Genomic DNA, 23,447 nt, shown 5'->3' with positions numbered 1-23,447 from the left:
TCCCACCAGATTGTGCACCCTATGTGGTTGTTTTAACTAACGTACCATCCTCTGATTTAAATCTGATTCAGCCTCAGCAATAATCACACAAATCTCTTAAAAATAAAACAGTTTCTTGGTTGCATAAGCAATGTGGGTTCCCAATTACCTACTCTGATCAAATACTTTCTACTAGAAGGGTAAATTGGATTGGCAATTAAAGTAAGATTTGTAGGGGTGATTGTGTCATTGTTAATTTTAAACATCCCCAACACGTCGCAACAGTATTGTTAAGAGCGGCCTCTCTAACCTATGATGAAAACAGTATATGTGTACGCCCACTTGGCTACTTCTACAGTCACCATATTAAAGTACCACCTGTTAACAATAGAAGTAGACCTTTTACACCTACTTTTACACCTATTCATCGCCCAATTTTCGAGGTTCCTGTACAGAATAGATATCAAGCCCTGAGTTCCCTGGATACAAATGATTGACACACACAGGATAGGGGGTCTCCCATGTGTGTGATTCCTAATAACCAGATGAACGAATTAAGTGTAAAATGTATAAACCCGGAGCTAACCCCGAAGGCTGATCTAAAAATGGTTGATAGTGGGCACACACTTGTCTCTACCATAGAAAGGGTGGCAAATGATCAAGGATCCAAAGGTGCAGATAATGCAAAAGAGGGTTTAGACGAGGTAGAGCAAAGATGGGATGGTATTAATTGTTTCACTGCTTAAGACCAGTCCACTTGTTGCAATATGAGGGGTATATCAATCGTTAGTTGGAACATAGCTGGTTGGGCATCTAAGGAAAAAATGTTGGGGTGGGCCGATTTGATTTTTGTCACATGATATCTTGTGTTTTCAAGAAATCTGGTGTTCTACTAAACCGAGTTTCGATGGGTTTGTATGCTACCATCTTGAAGCATCAAAGTCGCGGTATGGTAGAGCTAAAGGTGGTTTGCTTACCCTACTATCTTTGAATCTAATGCTGACTGTTGTTAAACACTTAACTGTAGGGACACATTCGAAGTTAATGAGTCCTCCTTTTGCACCCATGCATGAGATAGATTTTCAAAACATAACTTGTAAAATTGCTTTTCTTTTGCTCAAACAATTTACTAGTAGTTTGAATGAGCTCCTAGCTCTAGGTACTGAAGCACCTTACACAGTCTTTCATTGTAATAAGGTCCCTCCTTCCTGAAGTCATATCTGATTTCAATGTCACTTGAACAATTTATTTTCAGGTTTTTTGCATGAATCCTTCCTCCTGGATAGATTGTGGAAAATAAGATGTGTTATTACTTATAAAGAATGAAATAAATCGCTTCGGGTGATCCCTCTTGCCTCCAACCCCCCCCCCCCCCCCCCCCCCCACGTAGAATGGAAAGGTCAAAGAGATCAATACTGTGTTGGAACTCATGCAGGACAGAGGATGTCATAAATCCCACCCGCTGCTGAAGACTTGGCTGACCACAGACTAACTTACAGCTGGAATGTTCTATTGTACTTCCACTGCCGGAAATTGGCGATCACCTGGATTCCTGTTTATTGTCTCTCTGTTGATGTTATTGATATTCATCTATGGCTTGGCGGATAGCTGACCCTCTTATTTAATAGGGCATTTTACAAATGATTTAATAAAATAGTACAATATCGCAGAACAATTGGTTCTTTTCCCAACTTCGCCCACTACGCCGTTGGTAGGGTCTGGCATCCATAGTCTCATGCTGAGACCCCACCCTGGGCTGAAGCCATCCTTCTGCTGCGCTACGGCCCCACTGTGTATCAGAAGCCAGGCAACATACCCCCTCACTCCCTAGAATCCCTGGTCTACTCTGCACTTCTACTATGAGCCTGCTGCTGACAGCCTCGATAACGGCCAAGACTGACAATGCCGGTCTCTTTCTTTAACCCCAATGGCTGGCTTTCTTCCCTCCCCCTTCATACACACACTGCCATTAACCAATCCTGTGGTGGGGCCCTTTCACCCCACAGCAACCAAAGTTGTAACTCCATTGTCCTATTGCTCCTCCCTTGATGAGAAGTTTCCATGGCTCCTAGTACTCCCACCACAGGATACATAGTGTGCACCCAAACCGGTAGCCCCTGTAGGTCTCTCATACCTAGCAGCAGCAACAGGTCTACCCCCGTTGACATTTTTTGACTGATTCCAGACATCGGATTCATTTGATAAACTTTGTTTATACAGTATTGGGGTATCTTTCATAGATTCACATGCTTAAAATCATCCCCGCTGACGCGGTGGGAGTCTCGCGGTATAATAAAACATATACATTATAGTCATACCACTATTACACAATAGGCTACTATGGACAGCAAGGTCACTACATTAGCCTATCGTATTCCTTTTGCAAAAAGACCCAAACTTGGAACACAGCCAATCAGGCTGCAGCACCCTCTTAAAACCTTCCACAGAGAGACAAACCCTCAGATTTTCTACCGCACGTCGTGTGACCGGGGGTCTCCCCGAGCTCTGCTAAGTTTTCTTTACCTTAGCTGACCTTTGTGAGTAGATATGTCTGACTCTTCAAAGAAAAGCTTATTTTTGCCTTGCTCTTCGTGTGGGAAGAAAAGATTTAATTTTGAGGATTCACATATGGGATGTATATATTGTCTTTATCCAGCACACAAGGTTCAATACTGCAGGATTTGTAGAACCTTCCCTGCCAAGACTCTGAAGGACAGAGAAGGAAGACTGTTGGTTTGGATGGAAAAATTGAAAGCTAAATCGGATGTTGTTTGAATGAATGAGAGGGGTTTTGTATAGCACGACGTTCACTCCAAGGAGCATCTTGGCGCTTTCGGACATCAGCAGAAGTAATTGCAGAGGGGAGGGGGAAAAAGAAGAGGAGGGGGCGAACAGCAAAAAGGTTGGTGGGGCGAGTCATATTAGTGACAGTATTTGATTGTCTGGGGTACCAAAGATCCAAGTTTTAAGGAGCTTCCTGAAAGTGGGTTCGTTTAGGGTGTGCCTAAGTTGGGTAGGCAGGATGTTCCAGGCCTTTGTACCAAGTGCTGCCAAGGTTTTGCCTCCCTGGGTTTTCATTTTAATGTTAGGGGTGATGAGAAGATTTTCTGATGTAGACCGTAGTGTTCGTTTGGTTTTGTAGGGCCTAATTTTGCCTCTCGGGTATTGTGGGGCGGTTTCGTTTATGGCTTTGTATGTAATGGTTAGGACTTTGAACAGGATCCTTTTATGGATAGGCAGTCAGTGGAGAGTCTTTAGTGCCTCGGCTGAAGGGGCGCGCTTTGGGAGCCCAAGTACCAGCCTTGCGGCGGAGTTCTGGACTACTTGCAGTCTTTTTACCACCGTCTTTTTTGTTCCTGCATATAAGCTGTTGCTGTAGTCCAAGCGCGACAGGACCAATGTCACTGCCACGGTCTTCCTAGCATGCAAGGGGAGTAGATCAAAGAATTTTCTTAGAGTTTTTATGGTTTGAAAGCACATACCTGCGACAGTAAGTGCCTGTTTGTGAAAGGAAAGCTTGGGGTCTAATTTAATGCCTAGGTTTTTTGCGCAGTCTACTGTGGTGGGCAGGGGGTCTGAATTTGATGGCCACCATAGGGTGGGATTGAAATCATTGGATTTTCCAAACAGCATGATTTCCGTTTTTGAGCTGTTGCATCTGAGATGATTTGCTTCCATCCACTTCATAACCGCAGTAAGGCAGAGATGGAATTTTTCCTCTGCTGCAGTGGAGTTTTTATCTAGGGTGAGGATCAATTGAGTGTCATCTGCATATGCAATTGCTTCAATATTGAAGGAATCAATTACTGAAAGAAGAGGAGACATGAACAGGTTAAAGAGGGTCAGGCTCAGGGAGGAGCCCTGAGGGACCCCCGAGGAAAGCATTTTACCCTCAGATTTGTAACTCCCGAGTGTGACGATCTGGTTTCTTTGTTCCAAAAAAGATGTTATCCAGGCGAGGGCTTTGCTGTTTATACTGACGTGCTTCAATCTATCTAACAGGATGTGATGGGAGACAGTATCGAAGGCCGCGGAAAGATCCAACAGAATCAGCACTGCCCCCCTGCCTTGGTCCAGTGCGAACTTGAGTGTGTCTGAGGTATGGAGCAGTACTGACTCTGTTGAATGTCCCCGGCCTGAAACCAGATTGTTTGGGGTGTAAGATGTTTCAGTTTTCCAAAAACTCATTCAGTTGAGTATTAACTATTTTCTCTGCGATTTTACTCAGACAGGGGAGAAGGGAGATGGGTCTAAAATTGGAGAGAGTGGTGGGATCCAAGAGTTTCTCTTTTTGGAGAGGTTTGACAGCGGCCGTTTTCCAAAGGTCAGAGATTTTTGTGAGTTTAAATGTAGTGTTGATAATTTGGTTAATGATGGGATCTACTATGTCCACTAATGAATGTAGGATTTTGGGCGAGCATGGGTCAAAAGGGGAGCACGATTTGCAAGAAAGAATGGCCTTCCTGGATATTTCTAGATTTATTTGAAATCCTTGAGTTCTTCTTTAGTTCCTGTGTCTGGGGCTGTGGAGTGCTGGGGTGAATTGTCGAGGAAGACTTTTTTGAGGTCTCTCATTTTGTTTTCGAAGAACACTGCGATGTCATCGCACAGTTCCTGTGAAGGAGATATTACACATTCAAGGCTGGCCGGGTTTGTGAAGGATTTAACTATTTTAAAGATAGTTTTTTGGTTGTCTTCAGCTACATTGATGAGATTAGTATAGTGGATTTTCTTCTCAATTTTGATTTGTAGGTGATATGTATTGAGGGCTGTTCTAAAACGTTTCATATCCTCTACCTCATATTGTTTCCTCCATAGTTTTTCTAATTGTCTGCACTGGCCTTTCAAGGCTTTCAGTTGGGGGGTAAACCACGGGGCTGATTTATGTCTTATGAACTTGGCTTTTTTTAATGGGGCTAGGGTATTAGCTATGGAGAGCAGCCATTTGTTGAAGAGGTAATTATCAATGTCAGGATCGCCTGTCAGGGTTGGTTTGGTAGATTTTGCCAGGGTCTGTAGGTCAGGATTGGCAAGCATATTTTTCCAATTCCGTGTAGGGACCTTGGTGGTGGGTTTTTCCGTGGTATGTCCATTATCATAGATGAAACTAAAGGGAATAAGTTTATGGTCTGTCCAGGTAAGGGTACCTGGAGAGGTCGTTATTATGTTGGTGGCATTGGTACATATCCCGTCAAGGGTATGTCCTGCTGTATGTGTGGACCCTCTGTTCTGGATTTCCAGGCCCAGGGAGTTAGCAATTTCCCTAAATGTTTTAGTGTTCGGGCATTCATCTACCTCTAAGTGTAGGTTGAAATCTCCCAAGATCGTGAAATAAGAGTAGCGCACCACCAGAGGGCTCAGAAATTCTCCAAGGGTATCTAGAAAGTTACCTGTTGGTCCGGGGGGCCTGTAAACAAGTACTCCGGCGAATGTTGTGTGGTTATCTATTTTGAATTTGAAGCAGAGGTTTTCTGCATCTTTTAGTTCAGTGGAGTGCAATGTGGAGCATTTCAAGTAATCTCTGTAGATAATGGCTATCCCTCCTCCCTTTTTCCTGATTCTGTCTAGCCTGGAGATGGTGTAGCCTTGGGAAAGTGCCTGTGCAATATCTGGGTTGGAGCAGTCTGACAACCATGTTTCGGTGACAAAGAGGCAGTCAAAGGCGTGATCGATTAGCAGATCATGCACATGCAGGGCATGTTTTGATAATGATCTGGCGTTTATAAGGCCGCACTGGAGTTGTTTGTGCGAGTAATCGGTCTTCTGTGGTAGACTATACTCCCCCCTTGGGGCTAGGTTCCGGGTTTATGGCGCGTCTGCATGTGGCACAGGTGAGGGTATTACCGTATAATTTTGTGGGGGGTATGATGATGCAACCTTTAGCCTGTGTGTTGAGTGTGTATAGTTCTTCCCTGGTGTAGGTGTACTTTGGCATGGAACAGACAGCATTTCTGGCCCCGGCTGCGGGTCAAGCGCGGACGGGCGCAGACGAGCTTGCCTTTGGCGCACTGCGTACATCCGCTGTGCGTGAGGAAATGCATCTGTTTTTAAAGGTGGTCAGGGTGAGTCTGCTAACCTCTGTGCCACCCCCGGAAGTAGTAGTCACTTCCGGTGATCAGAAGTTCGAACTTCCCTCCACAACAATCTGAGAAAACTCAGCGGTGGACCGGGGAAGGGGGTGAGTGAAGTAAAGACGGCGCAGTAACCTTTTAAAAAACAATTGTTAGATGAGGAAGTGTTTTTTTTAAAAAGCGGCGAGCAGCACAACAGTTCAAAGTACATGCGAGATTAGTTTGTAGTGCGAGATCAGCAGTGGAGCCCTTTACCAGACGCTCCGCGTTTGTCAGCGTCCAATTACAGGTAAAATTACAAGAACTGCAAATGCCTTACTTGTCGAGTTTCAGGAGATGATGGCATTGTAAGTCCTCAGGCGTCCACCCCTCAGGCCAAAAAGAGGGCTATATCTGGAGATCCCCCTGAGCGATAGAGTAAGACCCTGAAGAAATCTCACTCCGAGACTGTTAACTTTTCCTCTAATAAAGTGAAACTTTCATTCTCTTCAGAGGTGAAAACTGGAGAAAATTCGAATATTTCACTGAAAACTTCCTCAAAACTACAGAAATCCCTTTCTGATCCCCCTCCTCAGGAGGTGAGTGATTACTCTGCATTGACGAAGAAAATCCCATTGTCGACAACAGTACCGTCGATGATTATTTCATTGCCGTCGATAATGCCAATCTCTGCGATTAGATCCATGCTGTTGAGGCTACTGCTGTCGACAACGATACAGCTCCCGTCGACGACGATGCTACTCCTGTTGACGAGTCCTCCGTCGAAGGCAATACTACTGCCGTTCAACGAGCCCACCGTCGACGACGGCAGCGACTTCGATGACAACATCGTCGACGAGGGTTTTTCCATCGACGACCTCAGTGATTACAACGTCGACGGTTTCTTCTGTGATGGCTATTTCCACTGATACTGGCTCACCGTCTATGTACATTTGGTCGACGCTGAAGCGTAAAAGACCTGCATCTTTGCGCCAGTTTTGATATCAAAATTGTCATCATCATTTCCATCTTCAAGACATTATTACCAGGAAGTTTCTCATATCTCACTATTACCTCCTAGCCTCTATCTGGAGGAGTCAGATGATGATGGACCTTTTGGCCCGGCACGTAATAAATATCAGGAGGATGACTTTGATGAGGAACACTACGAGCCTTGTGAATCTCTACGAGGCCCTCAGGAGTCATTTCAGCAGGAACCTATGGTACAAATGCCTATGGCTTTGATGCAAGATTTGACTGCTATGTTGAGAGATAATAATTCATGCTTTCCACCAGTGCCGGTTCCAGATCAACAAACTATGCCGACGATTTTGCAAGCTGCTGGTCCTTCTGCCCCTATCACGGTGCCTCAGGAGGTAGTGCGTACTCATTTCACTCAAGATGATTATGGCGACACTGTGGCCGAAGATGGAGAGATACCAAACTCACCCACAACTGTGGATGAATGGGATGAGTACTTAATTCCTATGCCATCCTCGTCAGTCCCTCATGCGGTTGATTCCCCTCCTGAGGATATTGGAGGTTTTCACATAATTATGGAAAGGGCAGCAACCAGGTTTCATCTTCCTGTATCTGTTAAGAAAACCGAGTGTTTCCTTTACGATTTTAAGGACCAAAGTAGGAAATCAGTTCGTTCAATCCCTATAAGCGATCATATTTGGGAAGAAGGAACGAAAATAATGAAAACTCCATTTTCGATACCTGCGATTCTCCCTAGAATCGATAAAAAGTATAATGCACCGGATGATGCTCCTGCTTGCCTATCTGGGCACCCAAGGCCAGATTCTGTAATTTCACAGGCGACCCAGCGGAAGTCGCAAAATCCATCCATTCCTGTAACCGCGCCACCAGATAAGGATGGGAGACTCATGGATATCATTGGTAAGAGCTTTACCACCATTGTAGGTGTGTCAGTTCGCGCCACAAACTCTTTGGCAATTCTAGGCAGATATGACCGCCAATTATGGTCAGACATTTCCCCTTACCTCGAATACCTACCGGATAGCAAGAATCAGGAAGCAAAGAAAATACTTTTTGAAGGTGAAAGGGCTGCTTCAGAGATGATTGACATTTCTATGGATCTAGCCTCCTTGGGCTTTCGTCAACTTGCTGGAGCAGCAACCATTAGACGACAGGGTTGGTTGAAATCCACCACCTTTTGCCCGGAGGTCCAAAGGAAGATTTTGGACATGCCATTTGATGGTGATATGTTATTTGGACAACATATAGATGAGGCATTACAAGACATCAAGAGGATACCGACACTGTCGGAGCTCTTGGCACTTTACAGTATAGAAAGACTCCTTTTCGAGGAGCTAGAGGCAGAGGATAATATTCCTTACGTGGTGGATATCAAAGATACCAAAACCAGGGCAATCAAGGACTATATGGTTACCAACTGCAGCAACAGCAGCTGTCCTATAGAAATCCCCCAGCTGCCGCTTATAGACAACAGAACAGAAGACGCCAACCTCAAGGCATGGACTCTGCTAGAAAACAGTGACAATCTTTTGGCACCTGCAGCAGATCTGCCACACCTGGTTTACAGGATTCCGAATGTATCCCGACATTTCAAAAATTGAAAAAGAATAACCACAGACAAGTGGGTTTTAAATATTCTCAAATTTGGGCACACCCTGTAATTTGTCAATCCTCCCACTCCTCATCCACCTTTGAAGAAGCATCCTCCGTATCTTGCTCTTTTCAGAAAGGAAGGAAAAACCTTGCTTTCGAAAGGAGTGATAGAAAGAGTGCCTCGCTCTCAGGTGGGGAAAGGATTTTATTCCCGCTTTTTTCTAATAAAGAAGAAGTCAGGAGAATGGAGGCCTATCCTGAATATTGCATTTAAGAAAGCTGAACAAATATCTTAAAAAAAAGTCTTTTTGCATGGTCACACTTTAAGAAATCCTTCAGCTTCAGGACCATGCGGATTTCATTACAACATTGGATCTCCAGGATGCATGCTTCCCAATTCATCCCAAGCATCGGAAATTCCTTCGATTCACTGTGGCAGGTGTACATTTTCAATTCAAAGTCCTCCCATTCGGCTTACGCTCAGCCCCGAGAGTCTTTACAAAATTCCTAGCTCCAGTGGCAGCTCATCTTCAGGGCATACAATTATTCCCTTATCTGGACGATTGGCTAATAAAGGCTCCTTCCTTTCGACAGGCTTCTCACGCAACGTCCACGTGCCTACAAGTTTTTCAATCCCTAGGACTGTCACTGAACATTCAAAAATCAGTTCTTTGTCCTCCTCAGAGAATTCAATTTCTAGGGGCAATGTTGGATACTATCCGAGACAAAGCATTCTTGTCAAAGAAAGACAATCACGCCTCACTTCCCTGGCGTCAAACCTCCAAAAAAGAAAGTTTGCTTCTGTGAGGATTATCAAATCTTCTCTGGGAATACTATCATCAGCAATTCTGCTAGTACCTCATACCCGTCTAAGGATGCGGCCGATTCAAGAGGAACTGGACAATCAGTGGCTTCAAATCTCGGGGTCATTCGACGACCTAGTGCAAATAACTCCAGTTATGCGAGAAGCACTTACCTGGTAGATGCGCTCCAAGAATGCCTCAGTCGGGCTCACTTTTCAGCCTTCCGTGCCGGACTTCATCCTCACGACAGATGCCTCCCTAGAACTTTGCATAAGAGGGAGATGGCCCGCTGCTATGGCGAAGATGCATATTAACTTTCTGGAGCTTCGAGTCATTTTCCTAGTGTTGCAGTCTTTTCTCCCAAGGCTTCAAGGGTCAACTGTTCTGATCAGAACTGACAACACCACTTGCCTGCATTACCTAAACAAGCAAGGAGGTAGCCGGTCTCACATTCTATCTCAAGAAGCTCAAAGTATTTGGGAATGGCTGCTTTTTCGCGATATCAAAATCAAGGTGGAGCATCAACCAGGGATCCACAACACTTTAGCAGACACTCTGAGCAGGACCTCAAAGTCCTGTCACAAATGGGAACTGGATCAAGCAGTTGTGGAGAATATATTTCAGAAATGGGGCAATCCAAATCTGGATCTCGTTGCCTCCAGGAACAATTGAAAGTGCCCATTCTTTGCAAGTTGGGAACCGGAGAAGGGCTCGTGGGGCGAACGCCTTCATGATGAGATGGACGGGGATCTTTGCTTATGCATTTCCCCCCTTTACGTTGATCCCAAGACTTAAGCGCAAGCTCAAAATGGAACCATGCTGCAGGATTCTCATTGCACCGAGATGACCGCGTCAACATTGGTTCACAGAGCTTCTCCTACTGTCCAAACGCAGACCTTACCGTCTTCCAGCAGTTCCGACCCTATTATCAATGAGCAAGGGCCAGATTCTTCATCCTCGTCCTGTCCAATTGCATCTTCATGCATGGTTTCTGGATTCACGGAATTTAAGGAGATAAATTTACCTCAAGACTGCAGAGACATTCTTGCTAGAGCAAGAGCTCCTTCTACCTTAAAAACGTATGCTCTAAAATGGAAGCGATTCTGTTCTTGGTGTAGTAACAAGGATATACATCCATTATTTACTGCTAGCTATTCTGATTCTAAGCATGTGAATCTATGAAAGATACCCCAATACTGGATAAGAAAACAAGTTACTTGCTTGTGACGTCAGTTATCCAGTATTGGTATCTTTCATAGATTCACATGCGACCCACCCTCCTCCCCGGAGAGTCTTACCATATGTCTATGGCATACTTACTGTCACTTGTGCTACGAAAATCTGAGGGTTTGCCTCTCTGTGGAAGGTTCTAAGAGGGTGCTGCAGCCTGATTGGCTGTGTTCCAAGTTTTTTTTTTTTTTTGCAAAAGGACTAAGATAGGCTAATGTAGTGACTTTGCTGTCCATAGTAGCCTATTGTGTAATAGTGTAATGACTATAATGTATATGTTTTATTATACCGCGAGACTCCCACCTCGTCGGCGGGGATGATCTAAGCATGTGAAGCTATGAAAGATACCACATACTGGATAACTGAAGTTACAGGTAAGTAACTTGTTTTCTTTTCTACTTCATTCTCCCTCACCCCCATACACCACACGTGCAATCCTCTGTCCCTCACCCATTCCCACCCACCACCACATCAAGTTTGCATGAGAAATCTCTGGCTTTGAATTAGGTGAGCCTCTGTCCTTTCCCTTCCGCTCTTCACATTACTCATTCTTCTTCTTTCTGGAGACAGCCCAAAGCGGACAGAGAATCATGGACCTTCCTCTACCTACTGCCCCCCTACCCTAAAATTACCTTCTCCCCCTACACTATGGGATGTCACCGAAACGGTGTTTAATGGAATGTGAATGGCCTCACACACTAAAAAGCAAGAAAGCACTTGCATATCTTATTTCTAAATGCACTGACAGGAAACCCATCTCCTGTGTACTGTGGCAGAGAGACTCAAGCATGATTGGTTGGGCAAGGTTATCCACAGCAGCCACCCTCTGCCCCCTAAGGACGGGACCACAGTGTCCCGGAAATGTGGCGCAGCCATACTTTCTCACAAATTGCTCCAGTGCATAGGATCTGGCGGGGATATGTTTGCCAATCAGCGAATCAGCAGTACGGTGCTTTGCATTGGCTCGATCTATGCACTGCCTGTGCCAAACCGTCATTTCTTTCTGAAGCTAATTCTCCTGCTGATTGAGATAGGTACCACCTGTTTGCTCGTGGGTGGTGACTGGTATTTGTGCACAACACATTACTAGATCGCCCCTATCAACACGTTCAACAATGCGAACGGGGCCTCATGTGCGACATCGTGGAAGTCATGGCCTTCTTGATGTTTGGTGTCTCCTCCTTCCTGCATAGATGGAATATACCTATATTTCACCAGTGCGTGGCACCAGGCGAGGCTGGATTACTTTCTTGCATCATACCCATTGGTCACCTTGATATGTGACAGCCTGATATTCAAGGGGGCGCTCCCGGACCATTTTCTGATTCACCTATCAGATGGCATGAAACTTGTGACTCCAATTTGTAAACTTTGGCGCCTCAACCTCTCCCACTATAAACAATCCTATGTTACCACCTACGTTGAACAAAACAATGGTTCAGCAGCCTCAGGACAAACATTGTGGGTGACTGCCAAGGCGCCCTACTTCAAGTCTATTCAACCTGACCACTGTGCACTTTAACTAATGGCACAGCAAAATTATATATACAATATTCCACCCGATTTTAAAACAATGTATTGCATCATTTCAACCGAAATTATTCACAAAATGGATAAATCATAACTCAATGATTCACCTAATGCTCAAAGATTCACAGGTTCATACTGAACAAACCATATATTAATAAACAATATTACAATGATTTATACATTGCCCAATGCATTTCGGGCTGTTCGCCCTTCCTCGGGAGCTTCAGTCTGAAACATACAAAAAAATTATGTAAAACATTATTTCGTACAAAGATGTAAAACAGTTACATAACTGTCAGAAACAAATAAAGGTCATTGTAATTGCTAGATCATCACAGACTATGCTCCCACATATGAAATACCCCATGTTGAAATTTTTGTCTTTTCTCAAAAAATAAACCGAAAAAAGTGTGAAGTAAGAAAAAGAATTCCAACCACCATGAGAAGGAACTGTGAAATATTGCCACTTATTTTTCACTGTGGCACCCTTGTGCCCAAAACACTAAATTCCAACTGTAATGAAACTCTTACTCACTGAAGTATTTAAACTCTCAATGAATGCTGGGAATAAAAAAACATGTCAATAAGTAAAAAGCTGCTGCAGAAAAAAACGCCACCGTATGAACTCGGATGTCAAATCTGATCGCTGTGAATGCACCTTTTTGCCGCTGAAAAAGCCACACACTGTGTAGAAGTGCTGTCTCTTGATACACCAAGAAACCAATTCCAAACTGTAGAAATCAAAATTAATCAATCACGAGACTATCTTTACTGCCTGCCCTTAATAAACTTTCAATCTATCTCAGCGTAGATTCTTACCTCCACTTTGGCTTTAAACGCATGATCTCATAAACCTCACCCGAGACTCGCCGGTGCACTAAGGTCCATACACGCGCTATACTCCACTCGGCACCCCAAGATGCTGGTGAACAACTGTAAATAAAGAAATGCCCAATTTATTAATTCTGAAAAGCGACCATTATAGGGCAACTGATGAGAGATGCTGCAGAAATCAATAGGCAGAAGGTAGAACAGCAGTGTATCTTATAGGAGCCATAGCTGATCTAACACACCAATACAATGCCTGTTCTTCCATTACAATCAGATGTTTCTTGGGAAGGCTCACATGAATCTCAACATGCTCCTTACTTCCAGGGCGGAATATGCCCTGCAGAAATTGAAATTCTGCCACTACGAACAGGGCTAGAAGGAAGGTAGGCTCTGCAGTTTAGACTGAGTCAGCCACCCACAAGATATTGCAAACCCGTTCGTAGAATACTATAGGTGCCTTTATACCGCAGAAGTGGTCATGTGCCCAGAATGTATGGGCATTTTCTTCACCAAAATCCACTTGCCCGGCCTCAGTGAGACAGGTAGGGAGATTCTCCAGGGTGAAATCACCAAAGAGGAGGTAGCCCAAGCTATGTCCAGCTTTCCATATTATAAGGCCCCTGAGGAGGACGGCGTTCCTGCTAATATTTCACAAATGGACCAGGGTGGAGGTGGTTGACTCCCTATACAATGCCTTCAAGGTGGCTTAACAAATGGATACCCTCTGATCACTCTCCAACAAGGCCCTAATAACATCCTCCACAAACCGGGGAAAGACCCTTCTTTTGCATCAGTTACCGATCCATTTCCCTCCTTAACGGGGACATGAAGATACTGACCGGGATCATAGTGGCCCATCTTAAATGGGTCATTCCCTCTCTTGTCCACCCCAACCCCCCCCCCCCCCCCCAAGTGATTGTCGTATCTGGACAACTGTCCCAAAATCAGCTCCGTACACTGACGCACACCCTGTGGTTGGCTAAAGATCTGCAAGAGAAATCATTGACGCTAAATAGGCCTTTGACGCAATTCAATATTGCTACTTTTTGCGACACTACATAAATTCGGTCTTGGGGCCAACTTTATTGCCAAAGTCCGCAGACTCTACGATTCCCCCTCGACAGAGGTTAACGGTAGAGGCTTTCTCTCTGGCCCTTTCCCAGTTCGTTGGGGGATGTGACGGGTGAGTTCGCTGTCACTCGTGCTCTTCCTCCTGGCAATGAATCCCTTGGCTGCGCCTATCGGAAGGGATCATAGCCATCTCCACTCCGGAGGGGTGGGGGTGTCAGTCCACAATCTGTCTCTATATGGATTACATATTTCGCGAGCTCTCCGCACTTCACACTTCCCTCCCGACACTGCTGAATATTATCTCTGACTTTGCGGCATCCATGGTATGCAAGGTCAGTTGGAGGAAAGCTGCGTTCCTCCCGCTCTAGCGAATGACGACCAGTTCAGCCATGGGTACATCTCTTTTTCAATGGACAGCGTCCCGCCTCAAGTATCTAGGAATCCATGGCAATCAGGGTTTGGAATGCATGGTCAGGGAGAAAATGTAACCGCTACCGGAGAGGGCAAGAATGGATTATGACAAGTGGTCACAGTTAAACCGGTCAGTATGGGGTAGGATGAAGGCAGTGAAATCGGTGACATTCCCATGCTTTACTGCATGCTGGGTATGCTTTCAGTGTTAACGTCCCTCCTAAAAATATTACAGTCAGTCCACAAAGTAATCAAGAATTTCATCTGGGGAATGGCTAAACCCTTCCTGGCTATTGGAGAAACTCATTGCTCACAGACCCCGTGGAGGCTTTGGCTTCCCTCTGTCGAACACTAATACACCTCAATAAATCTGGCACAGCTTGCTGATATGAGCCCCATGCTCCAGACCATCCACTATGGGTTGCGATCAAGAACAGCATAATGGAAAGCCCGCCAAGACTATACTTCTTGTGCAAATCTAGTACTCCCCCATGATACATGCCATGACCACGACTTAGACCAGGGGCCCACAGGCTCCTGTCGGTGGCTGCCAACCTGCAATGGCACCACTATGGTGCAACACCAGCATTTGCATAGAAGGGCAAATGCTTAACTAGATCGTTTGGAGTGAGGCAGGGATACTCTTCCTGTAATAGCTTAGCGGGCTCTTAAATCCTTTGAGGCACTCCACGCGAAATTCCGTCTGTCCCTCCACCAGTGACGGAAATATATACAGCTACAACACAGGCTCACTCGCAGAATGGACTCCCAGTCCTGGCCTGTCTGCCATCTCCAGTACATACATATATTAACATCTGGGGGCAACTCAAGGGTGTGATGTCAGGCCTCTATAAACTCCTGTCAGACAGCTATACTCCCAACTGCGGGTAGAGAAACTGCATCAAATAGCAAGAGAGACTTCACCTGGATTATGAGGCAGAGGACTGGTCTGGCGAACTGGACAGCCTGAACTGCGGTACGAGAAAAGCAAGGATGAAGTTCTGCGTCTTTAAAATGTTTCATGAATGGCACTGGACCCCTACAAAACCTAAGGTGACGGAGGTTGCTGAATCATGCTAATTGCTGGTTGTGCACATTGTCCTTGACTGCCCCCAGCATCTAAGCCCCTTGGGAACAGGTGGGATCCACACTGAGTAGAACGATAGCAATTCCTACCTCAATGCCATCCTATTTGGTATTACTCCATGACATGGCTGATGCCCCCTCACTGTCACATCACAAGCTTGATTGCTCAACATGGAACTGAGGGCGGCCAAGCTTTACATCCTTCGGCACTGACGCTCTCCACACCCACCCACTTATGAGGAATGGCTCATAGAGACGTACAAAATGGCCTCCGATGAAAAAATGATCTATAACCTGCAGGATAAGACTGAGATTTTTCTCCACACGTGGCTGCCCTTCCTGTAAGGCAACCTTGAAATCACCGTTGATTACATGGCAGGAACAGCCTGAGCCATCTTTCTCCTAGCACAGTATGGCCGGGTGAGCCTGCAGACCCCCCCAAGATATCCCCGATAGGGAGTGGTGGACAGCGGTGCCTCCGTTATTACCTTGTCTCCCTTCCCAACAGGATGACTGGAACTGAGAAAGCACGCTCCTATAAACAGCTACGGAGGAAGAGAATGTGGCCGGCACCTTTAATTGGGCATTTCAGTTCGAAGAAGGAGCACCGCCCTCCGTAAACGTCAGCGAGCTAAAAGGGAGGAAGTACAGTTGTCGGTGTGCATGGACACCGGAGAGAGTTCTGGTGGCTTTTTCAGAAGAGCGAAGAGGACGAGAGGAGGAAGACCGGAGCCAAAGGAGAAGGCCGAGTGTTGGAGAGGTTGCAGCAGAGCCAGGAGGCCAACGACCCCACGTTCCGCCGAGCCACGTTCCAGGAGGAGCGTGGCTGCTCCAGGTATGGCAGAAAGTCTTGGGTTGGGTGGGGAGGCGGGGAAGCCCGTTCGTGTAAAACCTGCCTGCACCCGCCCCCCTTCTCTCCTTTCCTGCTCCACTCCCTTTCCCCGTACACATGCTCATAACACAAGTTCCTTCACCGCAAACGAACGTATAAAAGATTGAGCACAACTATTGGTGATCCTTGGGAGATACGAGTGACGTAGAAACGTCGTCCTGACCTTTTTCCTTTCTTTGTTGGTTTACTTTCCCGGCTTGAACACCTTCCCAGGGAACCTGTTAACCTGAGATCGGAGTGACCACAGCCCGGCCTCCCAGCCCCCCTACCATCACGGATCCAGCCCGATTTGCCCAAGAAAGACTGACTAGTCGATCTAAAAAAGGGTTTCAGAAAATAAAACCACACGTACCTAGACCTGGTCTCAGATCCCTCACTTCAACCCCCGCACACACAGGCAACCATGCAGCAACAACACTACCTCACCGGTGGATAGTGTACTCAACCCCAGATTGTCCTGCACCGCTACCCGGTGCTCCAGTTCCTAGTCCACCCCTCTCTCCGCACACCCTGTCCTTCCCCTCTTCTTTTCTCCCTTGGACTCCCCCCTATTCCTTGCCTTTTTTTGCACCCTTTTCCTTTTTTGTGGGGGAGACCAGCCCCGACTTGCTCCTTTTTATCACTTTTTGTTTCTTACCTCTCATCTGGTAACAATGAGATATGATACACCGACCAACATGTGCTGTAACATGTGCTACTGATACCAATTTGTGTCGTTGAGGTATCATGGAATTGCGATAACTGTTTCCTGTGTTGAAATAGTCAATAAACAATTACAACACAAAAAGAATTAAAAAAAATACCCAAACTAAGCAACTCTTCATACAGACACATTGAGCATTCACACAGTGTTAGCATTTTCTAAACAGTCCGTGACAAAATGGATAGTCTCTTGAATCATAATTTCCTCACAAAAAGCCAACTGACTCTTACTGGTTTGATTCAAGGTTCACTCTACTAGAGAATAAGCAGCCACCACTGCTCTGAAGAGGATTGCCCCTAATCCTAACATTGTCTTGAAAACTATTAGGAATTTTAATGTGAATTTTTTTATTAACTGTACAATGAATTAAAATCTTTACAGTAAAAGGAGAGAGTACAGAAAACAGTAATTGTAAACTTCTTTGCTTGGTAAAAGGTGTACTACTGTGCTAATTAAAAAGGCGAATTACATAACATTGTCTTGAAAACTATTAGTAATCGAGGAGTTATTAGAGCCTTCACTAAATCTCCTATTTAAATACACCAAATCAGCTAGTCTAAAGAAAAAACACTTTTTTGTAGCAAACCGCATCTACTACACCCCAGCAAAAATTGCAAAATTTGCATCAACCCCTGAACCGAAATGCCATAGGTGCTTGACCCCTAGGGCAAATGACATCCACGTCTTTTTTGAATGTGCAAAGTTTGCAGCATTTTGGGAAGGGGTAGGTGGCTATCTGTGCAGGATTTTTGCAACTAACATCGCAGTTAATGAGACCTTGGTTTTCTTTGCAGATGACCGAAAAACAACAAAGGCTTTAGCAGCAAAGGACCAAGGACTACTACTGTGCTTGATTCTATTAGCGCGCAGGGAAATCTGCTTGAAATGGAAAGACCCAAATCCCCCAAGGTTGGAAGATTGGCTAAATTCTGCATTCGCGATGGCTCGCCTTGATACGGCTAATGCCGATAAGGCTCAAAACTGTATATGGCAACCACTCCTCATAATAGGTAGAGATCTGAGACGGTATAGACACTGAAAATCTTAAGGCCATCAGTCCTATGATTACACCTTAAAAACTCTAATACGAAAGAGTTGGTCAGGGGACCAAAGCATCAGCAACTGGCCGGAGAGAGCTCAGGTCCAGAATTACGGCCATAACATTTTGCACAATGCTTGAAGGTGACATGAGGACAAAAAAAAAACTTTTAGGGGATTGGCCCATGCATTTGTTAAGCATTATTGCTTAGACTCCAGGACAGATTCTCTTGTGGCTGTGCTTACTTACATAATCAGTTAGTGCAATGATTATTTTTTAGGCTTCTTTTTTCCAGGCTTCTTTTTTCCATGCTTCTGAGCCTGGATTAAGCTTGCTGTTTTATTCTACCGTTGTGTGTTGAGAGGCAGGCACAGAAAGTTTACAGAAAGCAGCCCATTGGAGATTATTGTCATCATAATAAACAAGTCTGCATTAACTCTTAACACTAAGCTACTACACTTTTATAAACTTTTTTTTAACAATGAACAGTTCTTCCTCATCGACAATCTCTGAATTCATAAAAGCCCTGTGGTGCAGGATCATGATTTGGAATGGGTCTTGCTTTAGCCTTTCTCCGTTATTCTTTCAAAAATAGAATTTTCTGGTTGGCTCCCAGCTACTCACAAGTGACAGCTTTCAGAATTCTGAAAGTGCTGGGGTATGTTTTTATGCTGTCATACGTTCCCATTTTTCGCTTTCTTTTTCATTTAAAAAACACACAGTGTTAGTGCTATTTCTATTAAGATGTACTAGAACATGTCTACTGTAGCTGAAAGGACTATGTTTTATTTATGTTTTTAAAGTCTTAACATGTTGTCTCCAGACATCATTTCTGGCAAAACATTGCTTCCAATTTGAAAACATAATTATTTTAAAAAAATATTCTGGGATCCCTTACATGCACTAAGAAATTATTCCTTTTATGAATTTAGTTGTCTGTGATGGAGAATCAATAAAAATGAATTTGTGAGGGAAGGAGGTTTGTGAACATTTTTTTTTTGATAATTGTGAACAAACTTTTTTGATAAGTGTACACAAACAAAATCATTTCCATAGAGCCCTGACTCAGTTTAGCTGGATTTACAACTGAGAGATCACTTAACCATTATTTGAATATACTGTTGAGGGTCTTTATATTGGATAGTTACACAACACACAGTATTTCCTAAGGTCTACGGCTAAAAGGCGTTTGTTTCAGGACTTTAGGAGTACCTGTTTGTTTTGGGGACTAACGTTCAACATGAGAACTCATTACATGGATATTCAGAGTTGACCAGAATGCACACCATCCTCTTGTATTTTGGCAACAACATGCTTCAGTATTTGTAGAAAATAACAAACTTGCAAGCATTTGAAACAAGAAAAAGTGATAAATTGACTCTCTTGACTATAGCTGCCTTAACTCTTATTCCCTTACACCTTACCGTAACTGGTTATTTGATTCACATTTATGTAGTTTGAATAGTATGACTTTTTAGCCATCTAAACTACTGTATTGTAGCCAATCCTCTGAATTTTGAACAGTTGTTTTACTACGTCGGACTTGGATAAACGTCAGTCATCAGATTCTGGTCTCTTCGTACTGGTGTTGCAGTTTTATTACTTTCCATCGTACCCTAACACCTAAGCATTGGTGCTTCTGCATTTTTCTACTTTTTTAGTGCTTGTACCGGAGGCTCCTTAACATTGTAGGTGTATTCTGTAATTGAATATGATCAAAGTACTGTATTATCTCTTGTAACACAGTAATTAAACAATTTGCAATGATTTACCACTATTTTTTTTGTTTTTGTTTGAATAAACTAAATCTTAATCATTTCCATACTTGACTTGCAGCGGATCCATTCTGGCATCATTGGACACCTTCAAGAAAATGTGGGTTTCAAAGAAGGAATATGAAGAAGATGGAGCACGAGCAATTCACAGAAAAACATTTTAACTTGCCCCTTCCTGGAGTCCGCTCCAATTTAAAATCTCGCTTTTCGAAGTTAGAGTGTGCAGTATGGAAGGAGGTGACTGAATGTGTGTGTGCGCTCCAGCATGCCAAAAAATGCCAGAAAGCAAAGTCAAAGAAATGGCTTCAAAAGGATTTGCAGAGGAAAGGAGAGAGACACTGGTGGAATCATCCCATTTCTGTTCCTCCTTTTTATTTTTAATAGGTCAAGTCGTGCTGAAAGGAAAGAAAATTGCCTCTGATAAGGGCTGTTAAAGAAAAAAAATGCAAACACTTGAATATTTTAGGTAACCAACAGTCATGAAAGAAAGTTGTGGTTGACATGGGAAACAACTTTTTATGGGTCCACAACGCTTGAATTTTACAGTTAGACTAGTAACATAGGATGTCGTTTTTGTGTGTGATGTTACAAGTACTGGCAGATTTTCTTTTTTGCACATAGAAATTATATTAACACATTTTTGGTTTAAGTGACACTACTAACCTCACTAGCCTGACATGTAGGCTCCTTTAACTGAAAAGATGAAAGGCCTTCGCTATTAGAAGATCTTTCATCTCCTTTTAAAACTACGTTTTTCAATAGGAAAAAAACAAAACAGTATTCCACGTTTATGGCCAAGTAAATGCTAGCTTCTTAACCCCCTTTGCTTAGCACTTCAGGCATAAATGACAAGCACTGTTTTAGTTATAAACTTTCAAACAAGTTCTGCCGATAGTTTAGCAATGGCGGGTCTTTGCTACTGCTGCATGGAGAGTGTGAGAAGTTGGGAGTACGCTGGGTGTAGCAATTTTAATGATATACTTGCGTTCTTGCAATATATATTTTTTGTACCAGTAAAGCGTAAAAATGTTAAAAAGTGCAAATCTTTTGGGTCCACCGTTTATCTGTAAAACCATAAGTCAGACATATTTTCTAAACGAATTTGAAGAATTCTTAGCTTCGAAAATGATGACCACAAGCTTGGTCATTGCGGAGGTTAGTCTGGTAAGATATGAATCATTCATAGAGTACTCTGGCATGTTGTTTTGCATTCATTTAAGAAAATATTTGTGTTTTGAATGTTTGTTTAAACCAGGCTATGATGTATCCTCCGCTTTCCTGCTTATTCTATTTTTCACTTTTATTGCAACCCTAACAGGTTTTTTGACTTTCATAATGTCTTAGATGCCTTTCATTTAAACTACTGTCCCACACCACTAGTAGGATCATGTATGGTCTTACAACAACGGATGGCTTGGTTATAGGCAGTAGGATGGCTTTTTCTTTTCTGAATAATCCTATTACAGTTGATATTAGTTGCAGTTACTAGACAGTGATGTGCTTTCATTTCATGTCCAAGCCACTGACTGATTAAAATGTTTGATCCTTTTAATAAGGTTAAATTCAGCGTGCTTCAACAAGGCTCAAACCTTGCTATCCCAGTAAAATAATCGAACTCTTCTGGTCAGTTTGTAAGGAGAATTGTAAACTTCTCCTGCATGTCTTATAATCCCTTTCGGCCACATTTTAATCTGTTTTTTAATGATTTATTTCATTGATAATTTAAATTGCTAAAGCAAAAATATTGACAGGAAAGGTTCTAGGTGTGGCAATAAGAATGACCTATATCCGTCACCTCTTTGTATGTGTGCTTATGTATATATGATGGGAATTAATTCAACAATTTTACCAGATAATGCTAGAGGCAAACTTCTGGTTGCTGCCAGTCTGGACACCCTACTTCAAAGGTAAAAAGGTTATCTTCTCTAATGTCCCACAACATTGTTCTTTTTGATGTTTACTCTCCTTAATTTTTTGCACAATCAATATTAAATGGAACAGTGTTACCTTTGTTATTTATTTAAATGTTAGGGAATGACTCACTAATGTAGATGACATTAGAGAATACACAGAATTTTACCTGTAATTTGTGCATGTTTGCATTTTATAACTGGTTTTGTTGTTCCAATGCCAAAACAATGTTTACAGCACATTTTGTTTTTTGTGCACCGTCAAATTTTAAATTTCTGTATCCGTTATTTTCTGGTAAACAAATGCACTCTGCTTGAAAATTACCGGATCAAAGTAGGATTATTTTAAAATTAAGTGACAATGTCATTACCACTGGCAGTTATAAATTGTAAAATGTTGGAACAATCTGCTTGTAGCTTTATTTAGCATTGTGTGAAGTCTTCATTGGCCCTGATGATGTCTCTTTTTTGCAGCTAGTCAGAACGCATAGAGTGTTTTACCTGGTGTGACTGGGATTGCCAGGTGCTAATCCCAAACTGTTCAATTCATGACTCTGCTTTTGAGAACCAAATATTTTGCATGAATTTATCAAGTTTGTTATTTTCATACAGAATTCCATTGTGCTTAGTAATCGCTTTATAGCTACAGATATGTTAAAGGTTCAAACTAGTTTGACAAGAATAAAATGTCATGTTGAACAATACAACTGACAATTTTCGAAACCGTCTACATTGTTTTGTCGTTTCGAGTTGGCATTTTAATGTGTAATTTCAACTTACAAGCCTTTCCGTTATATTAACATCAAATATCTAGAATATGTATGTTTGCATCTCAAATACTGTCACAGTTTACTAAGCACCATCTCTGTTCATTTTATGAGTCTGGTACAAAATTGCATTGTATTCCTCGGAGAAAAATGCAGATAAATAACAGAATCATTTAGTATCTCAGTGTTTAGTACTCTCAACCCATTGCTGCATCATAGCTGCAAATAATGACGATTCCCACCCATAGAGATAGACAACTCACCTTAAAAGAACAACATACTTCTATATTTGTGTGTGATTTTATCTCTAGCCTCTTTATTCTTTCTTGCGCCTACGAACATGTTTGCTGCTTGAAACCTTCAGGATTCCACAGTAGATTTGGCAGACGGACTCTACGAGGATAGATTGTGGTTACGATATAGTATTTGTAGCAATAATAAGGAAGAAGTCCACCAACGGGAACTAGTATACTTTTCACTAGAGCTGCACTCAGGATAGGAAATGCATATAAAACCCGGAAGGTAAAGACATACAAAAATACGATGTACAAAGCGGAAGATTTGTCACAAATGAGGTAGCAGAAACTACTGTAAATATCATAGATATAGGTGTTCGCTAAGAAAATCGAATTAGGCCAGCAGTGTGACACTCATTACATAAAAGTCCCTTTACTTGTCAGCTGGGATGGAAGATAAAAAAATATTCTTAGAATTGCCCTTTATCTTTTTGCGCTGAAGGTTTTCTATGTCCAAAATATTCTTTCTATGAAAATCT

The 23,447-nt window shown here is 43.2% G+C and overlaps 1 protein-coding gene across 1 annotated transcript in view; it reads left to right on the top strand.

The window, feature by feature from the left end:
- ACTR1A (actin related protein 1A) overlaps positions 1–22,628 on the top strand; it is a 187,997-nt gene extending 165,369 nt beyond the window's left edge. Inside the window, exon 11 of the mRNA XM_086922690.1 lies at positions 20,057–22,628. Coding sequence (XP_086778816.1) covers positions 20,057–20,159 — 103 coding nt within the window. The 3' untranslated portion in view covers positions 20,160–22,628. The remainder of the gene's footprint in view (positions 1–20,056) is intronic.
- The last annotated feature ends 819 nt before the right edge of the window (positions 22,629–23,447 follow it).

The sequence above is a fragment of the Lissotriton vulgaris genome, chromosome 5 (assembly GCF_964263255.1).
Source record: "Lissotriton vulgaris chromosome 5, aLisVul1.2, whole genome shotgun sequence".
Lineage (NCBI taxonomy): Eukaryota > Metazoa > Chordata > Amphibia > Caudata > Salamandridae > Lissotriton > Lissotriton vulgaris.
Note: the sequence above shows the minus strand (reverse complement) of the source record. Positions and strands in the feature narration are given on the sequence as shown.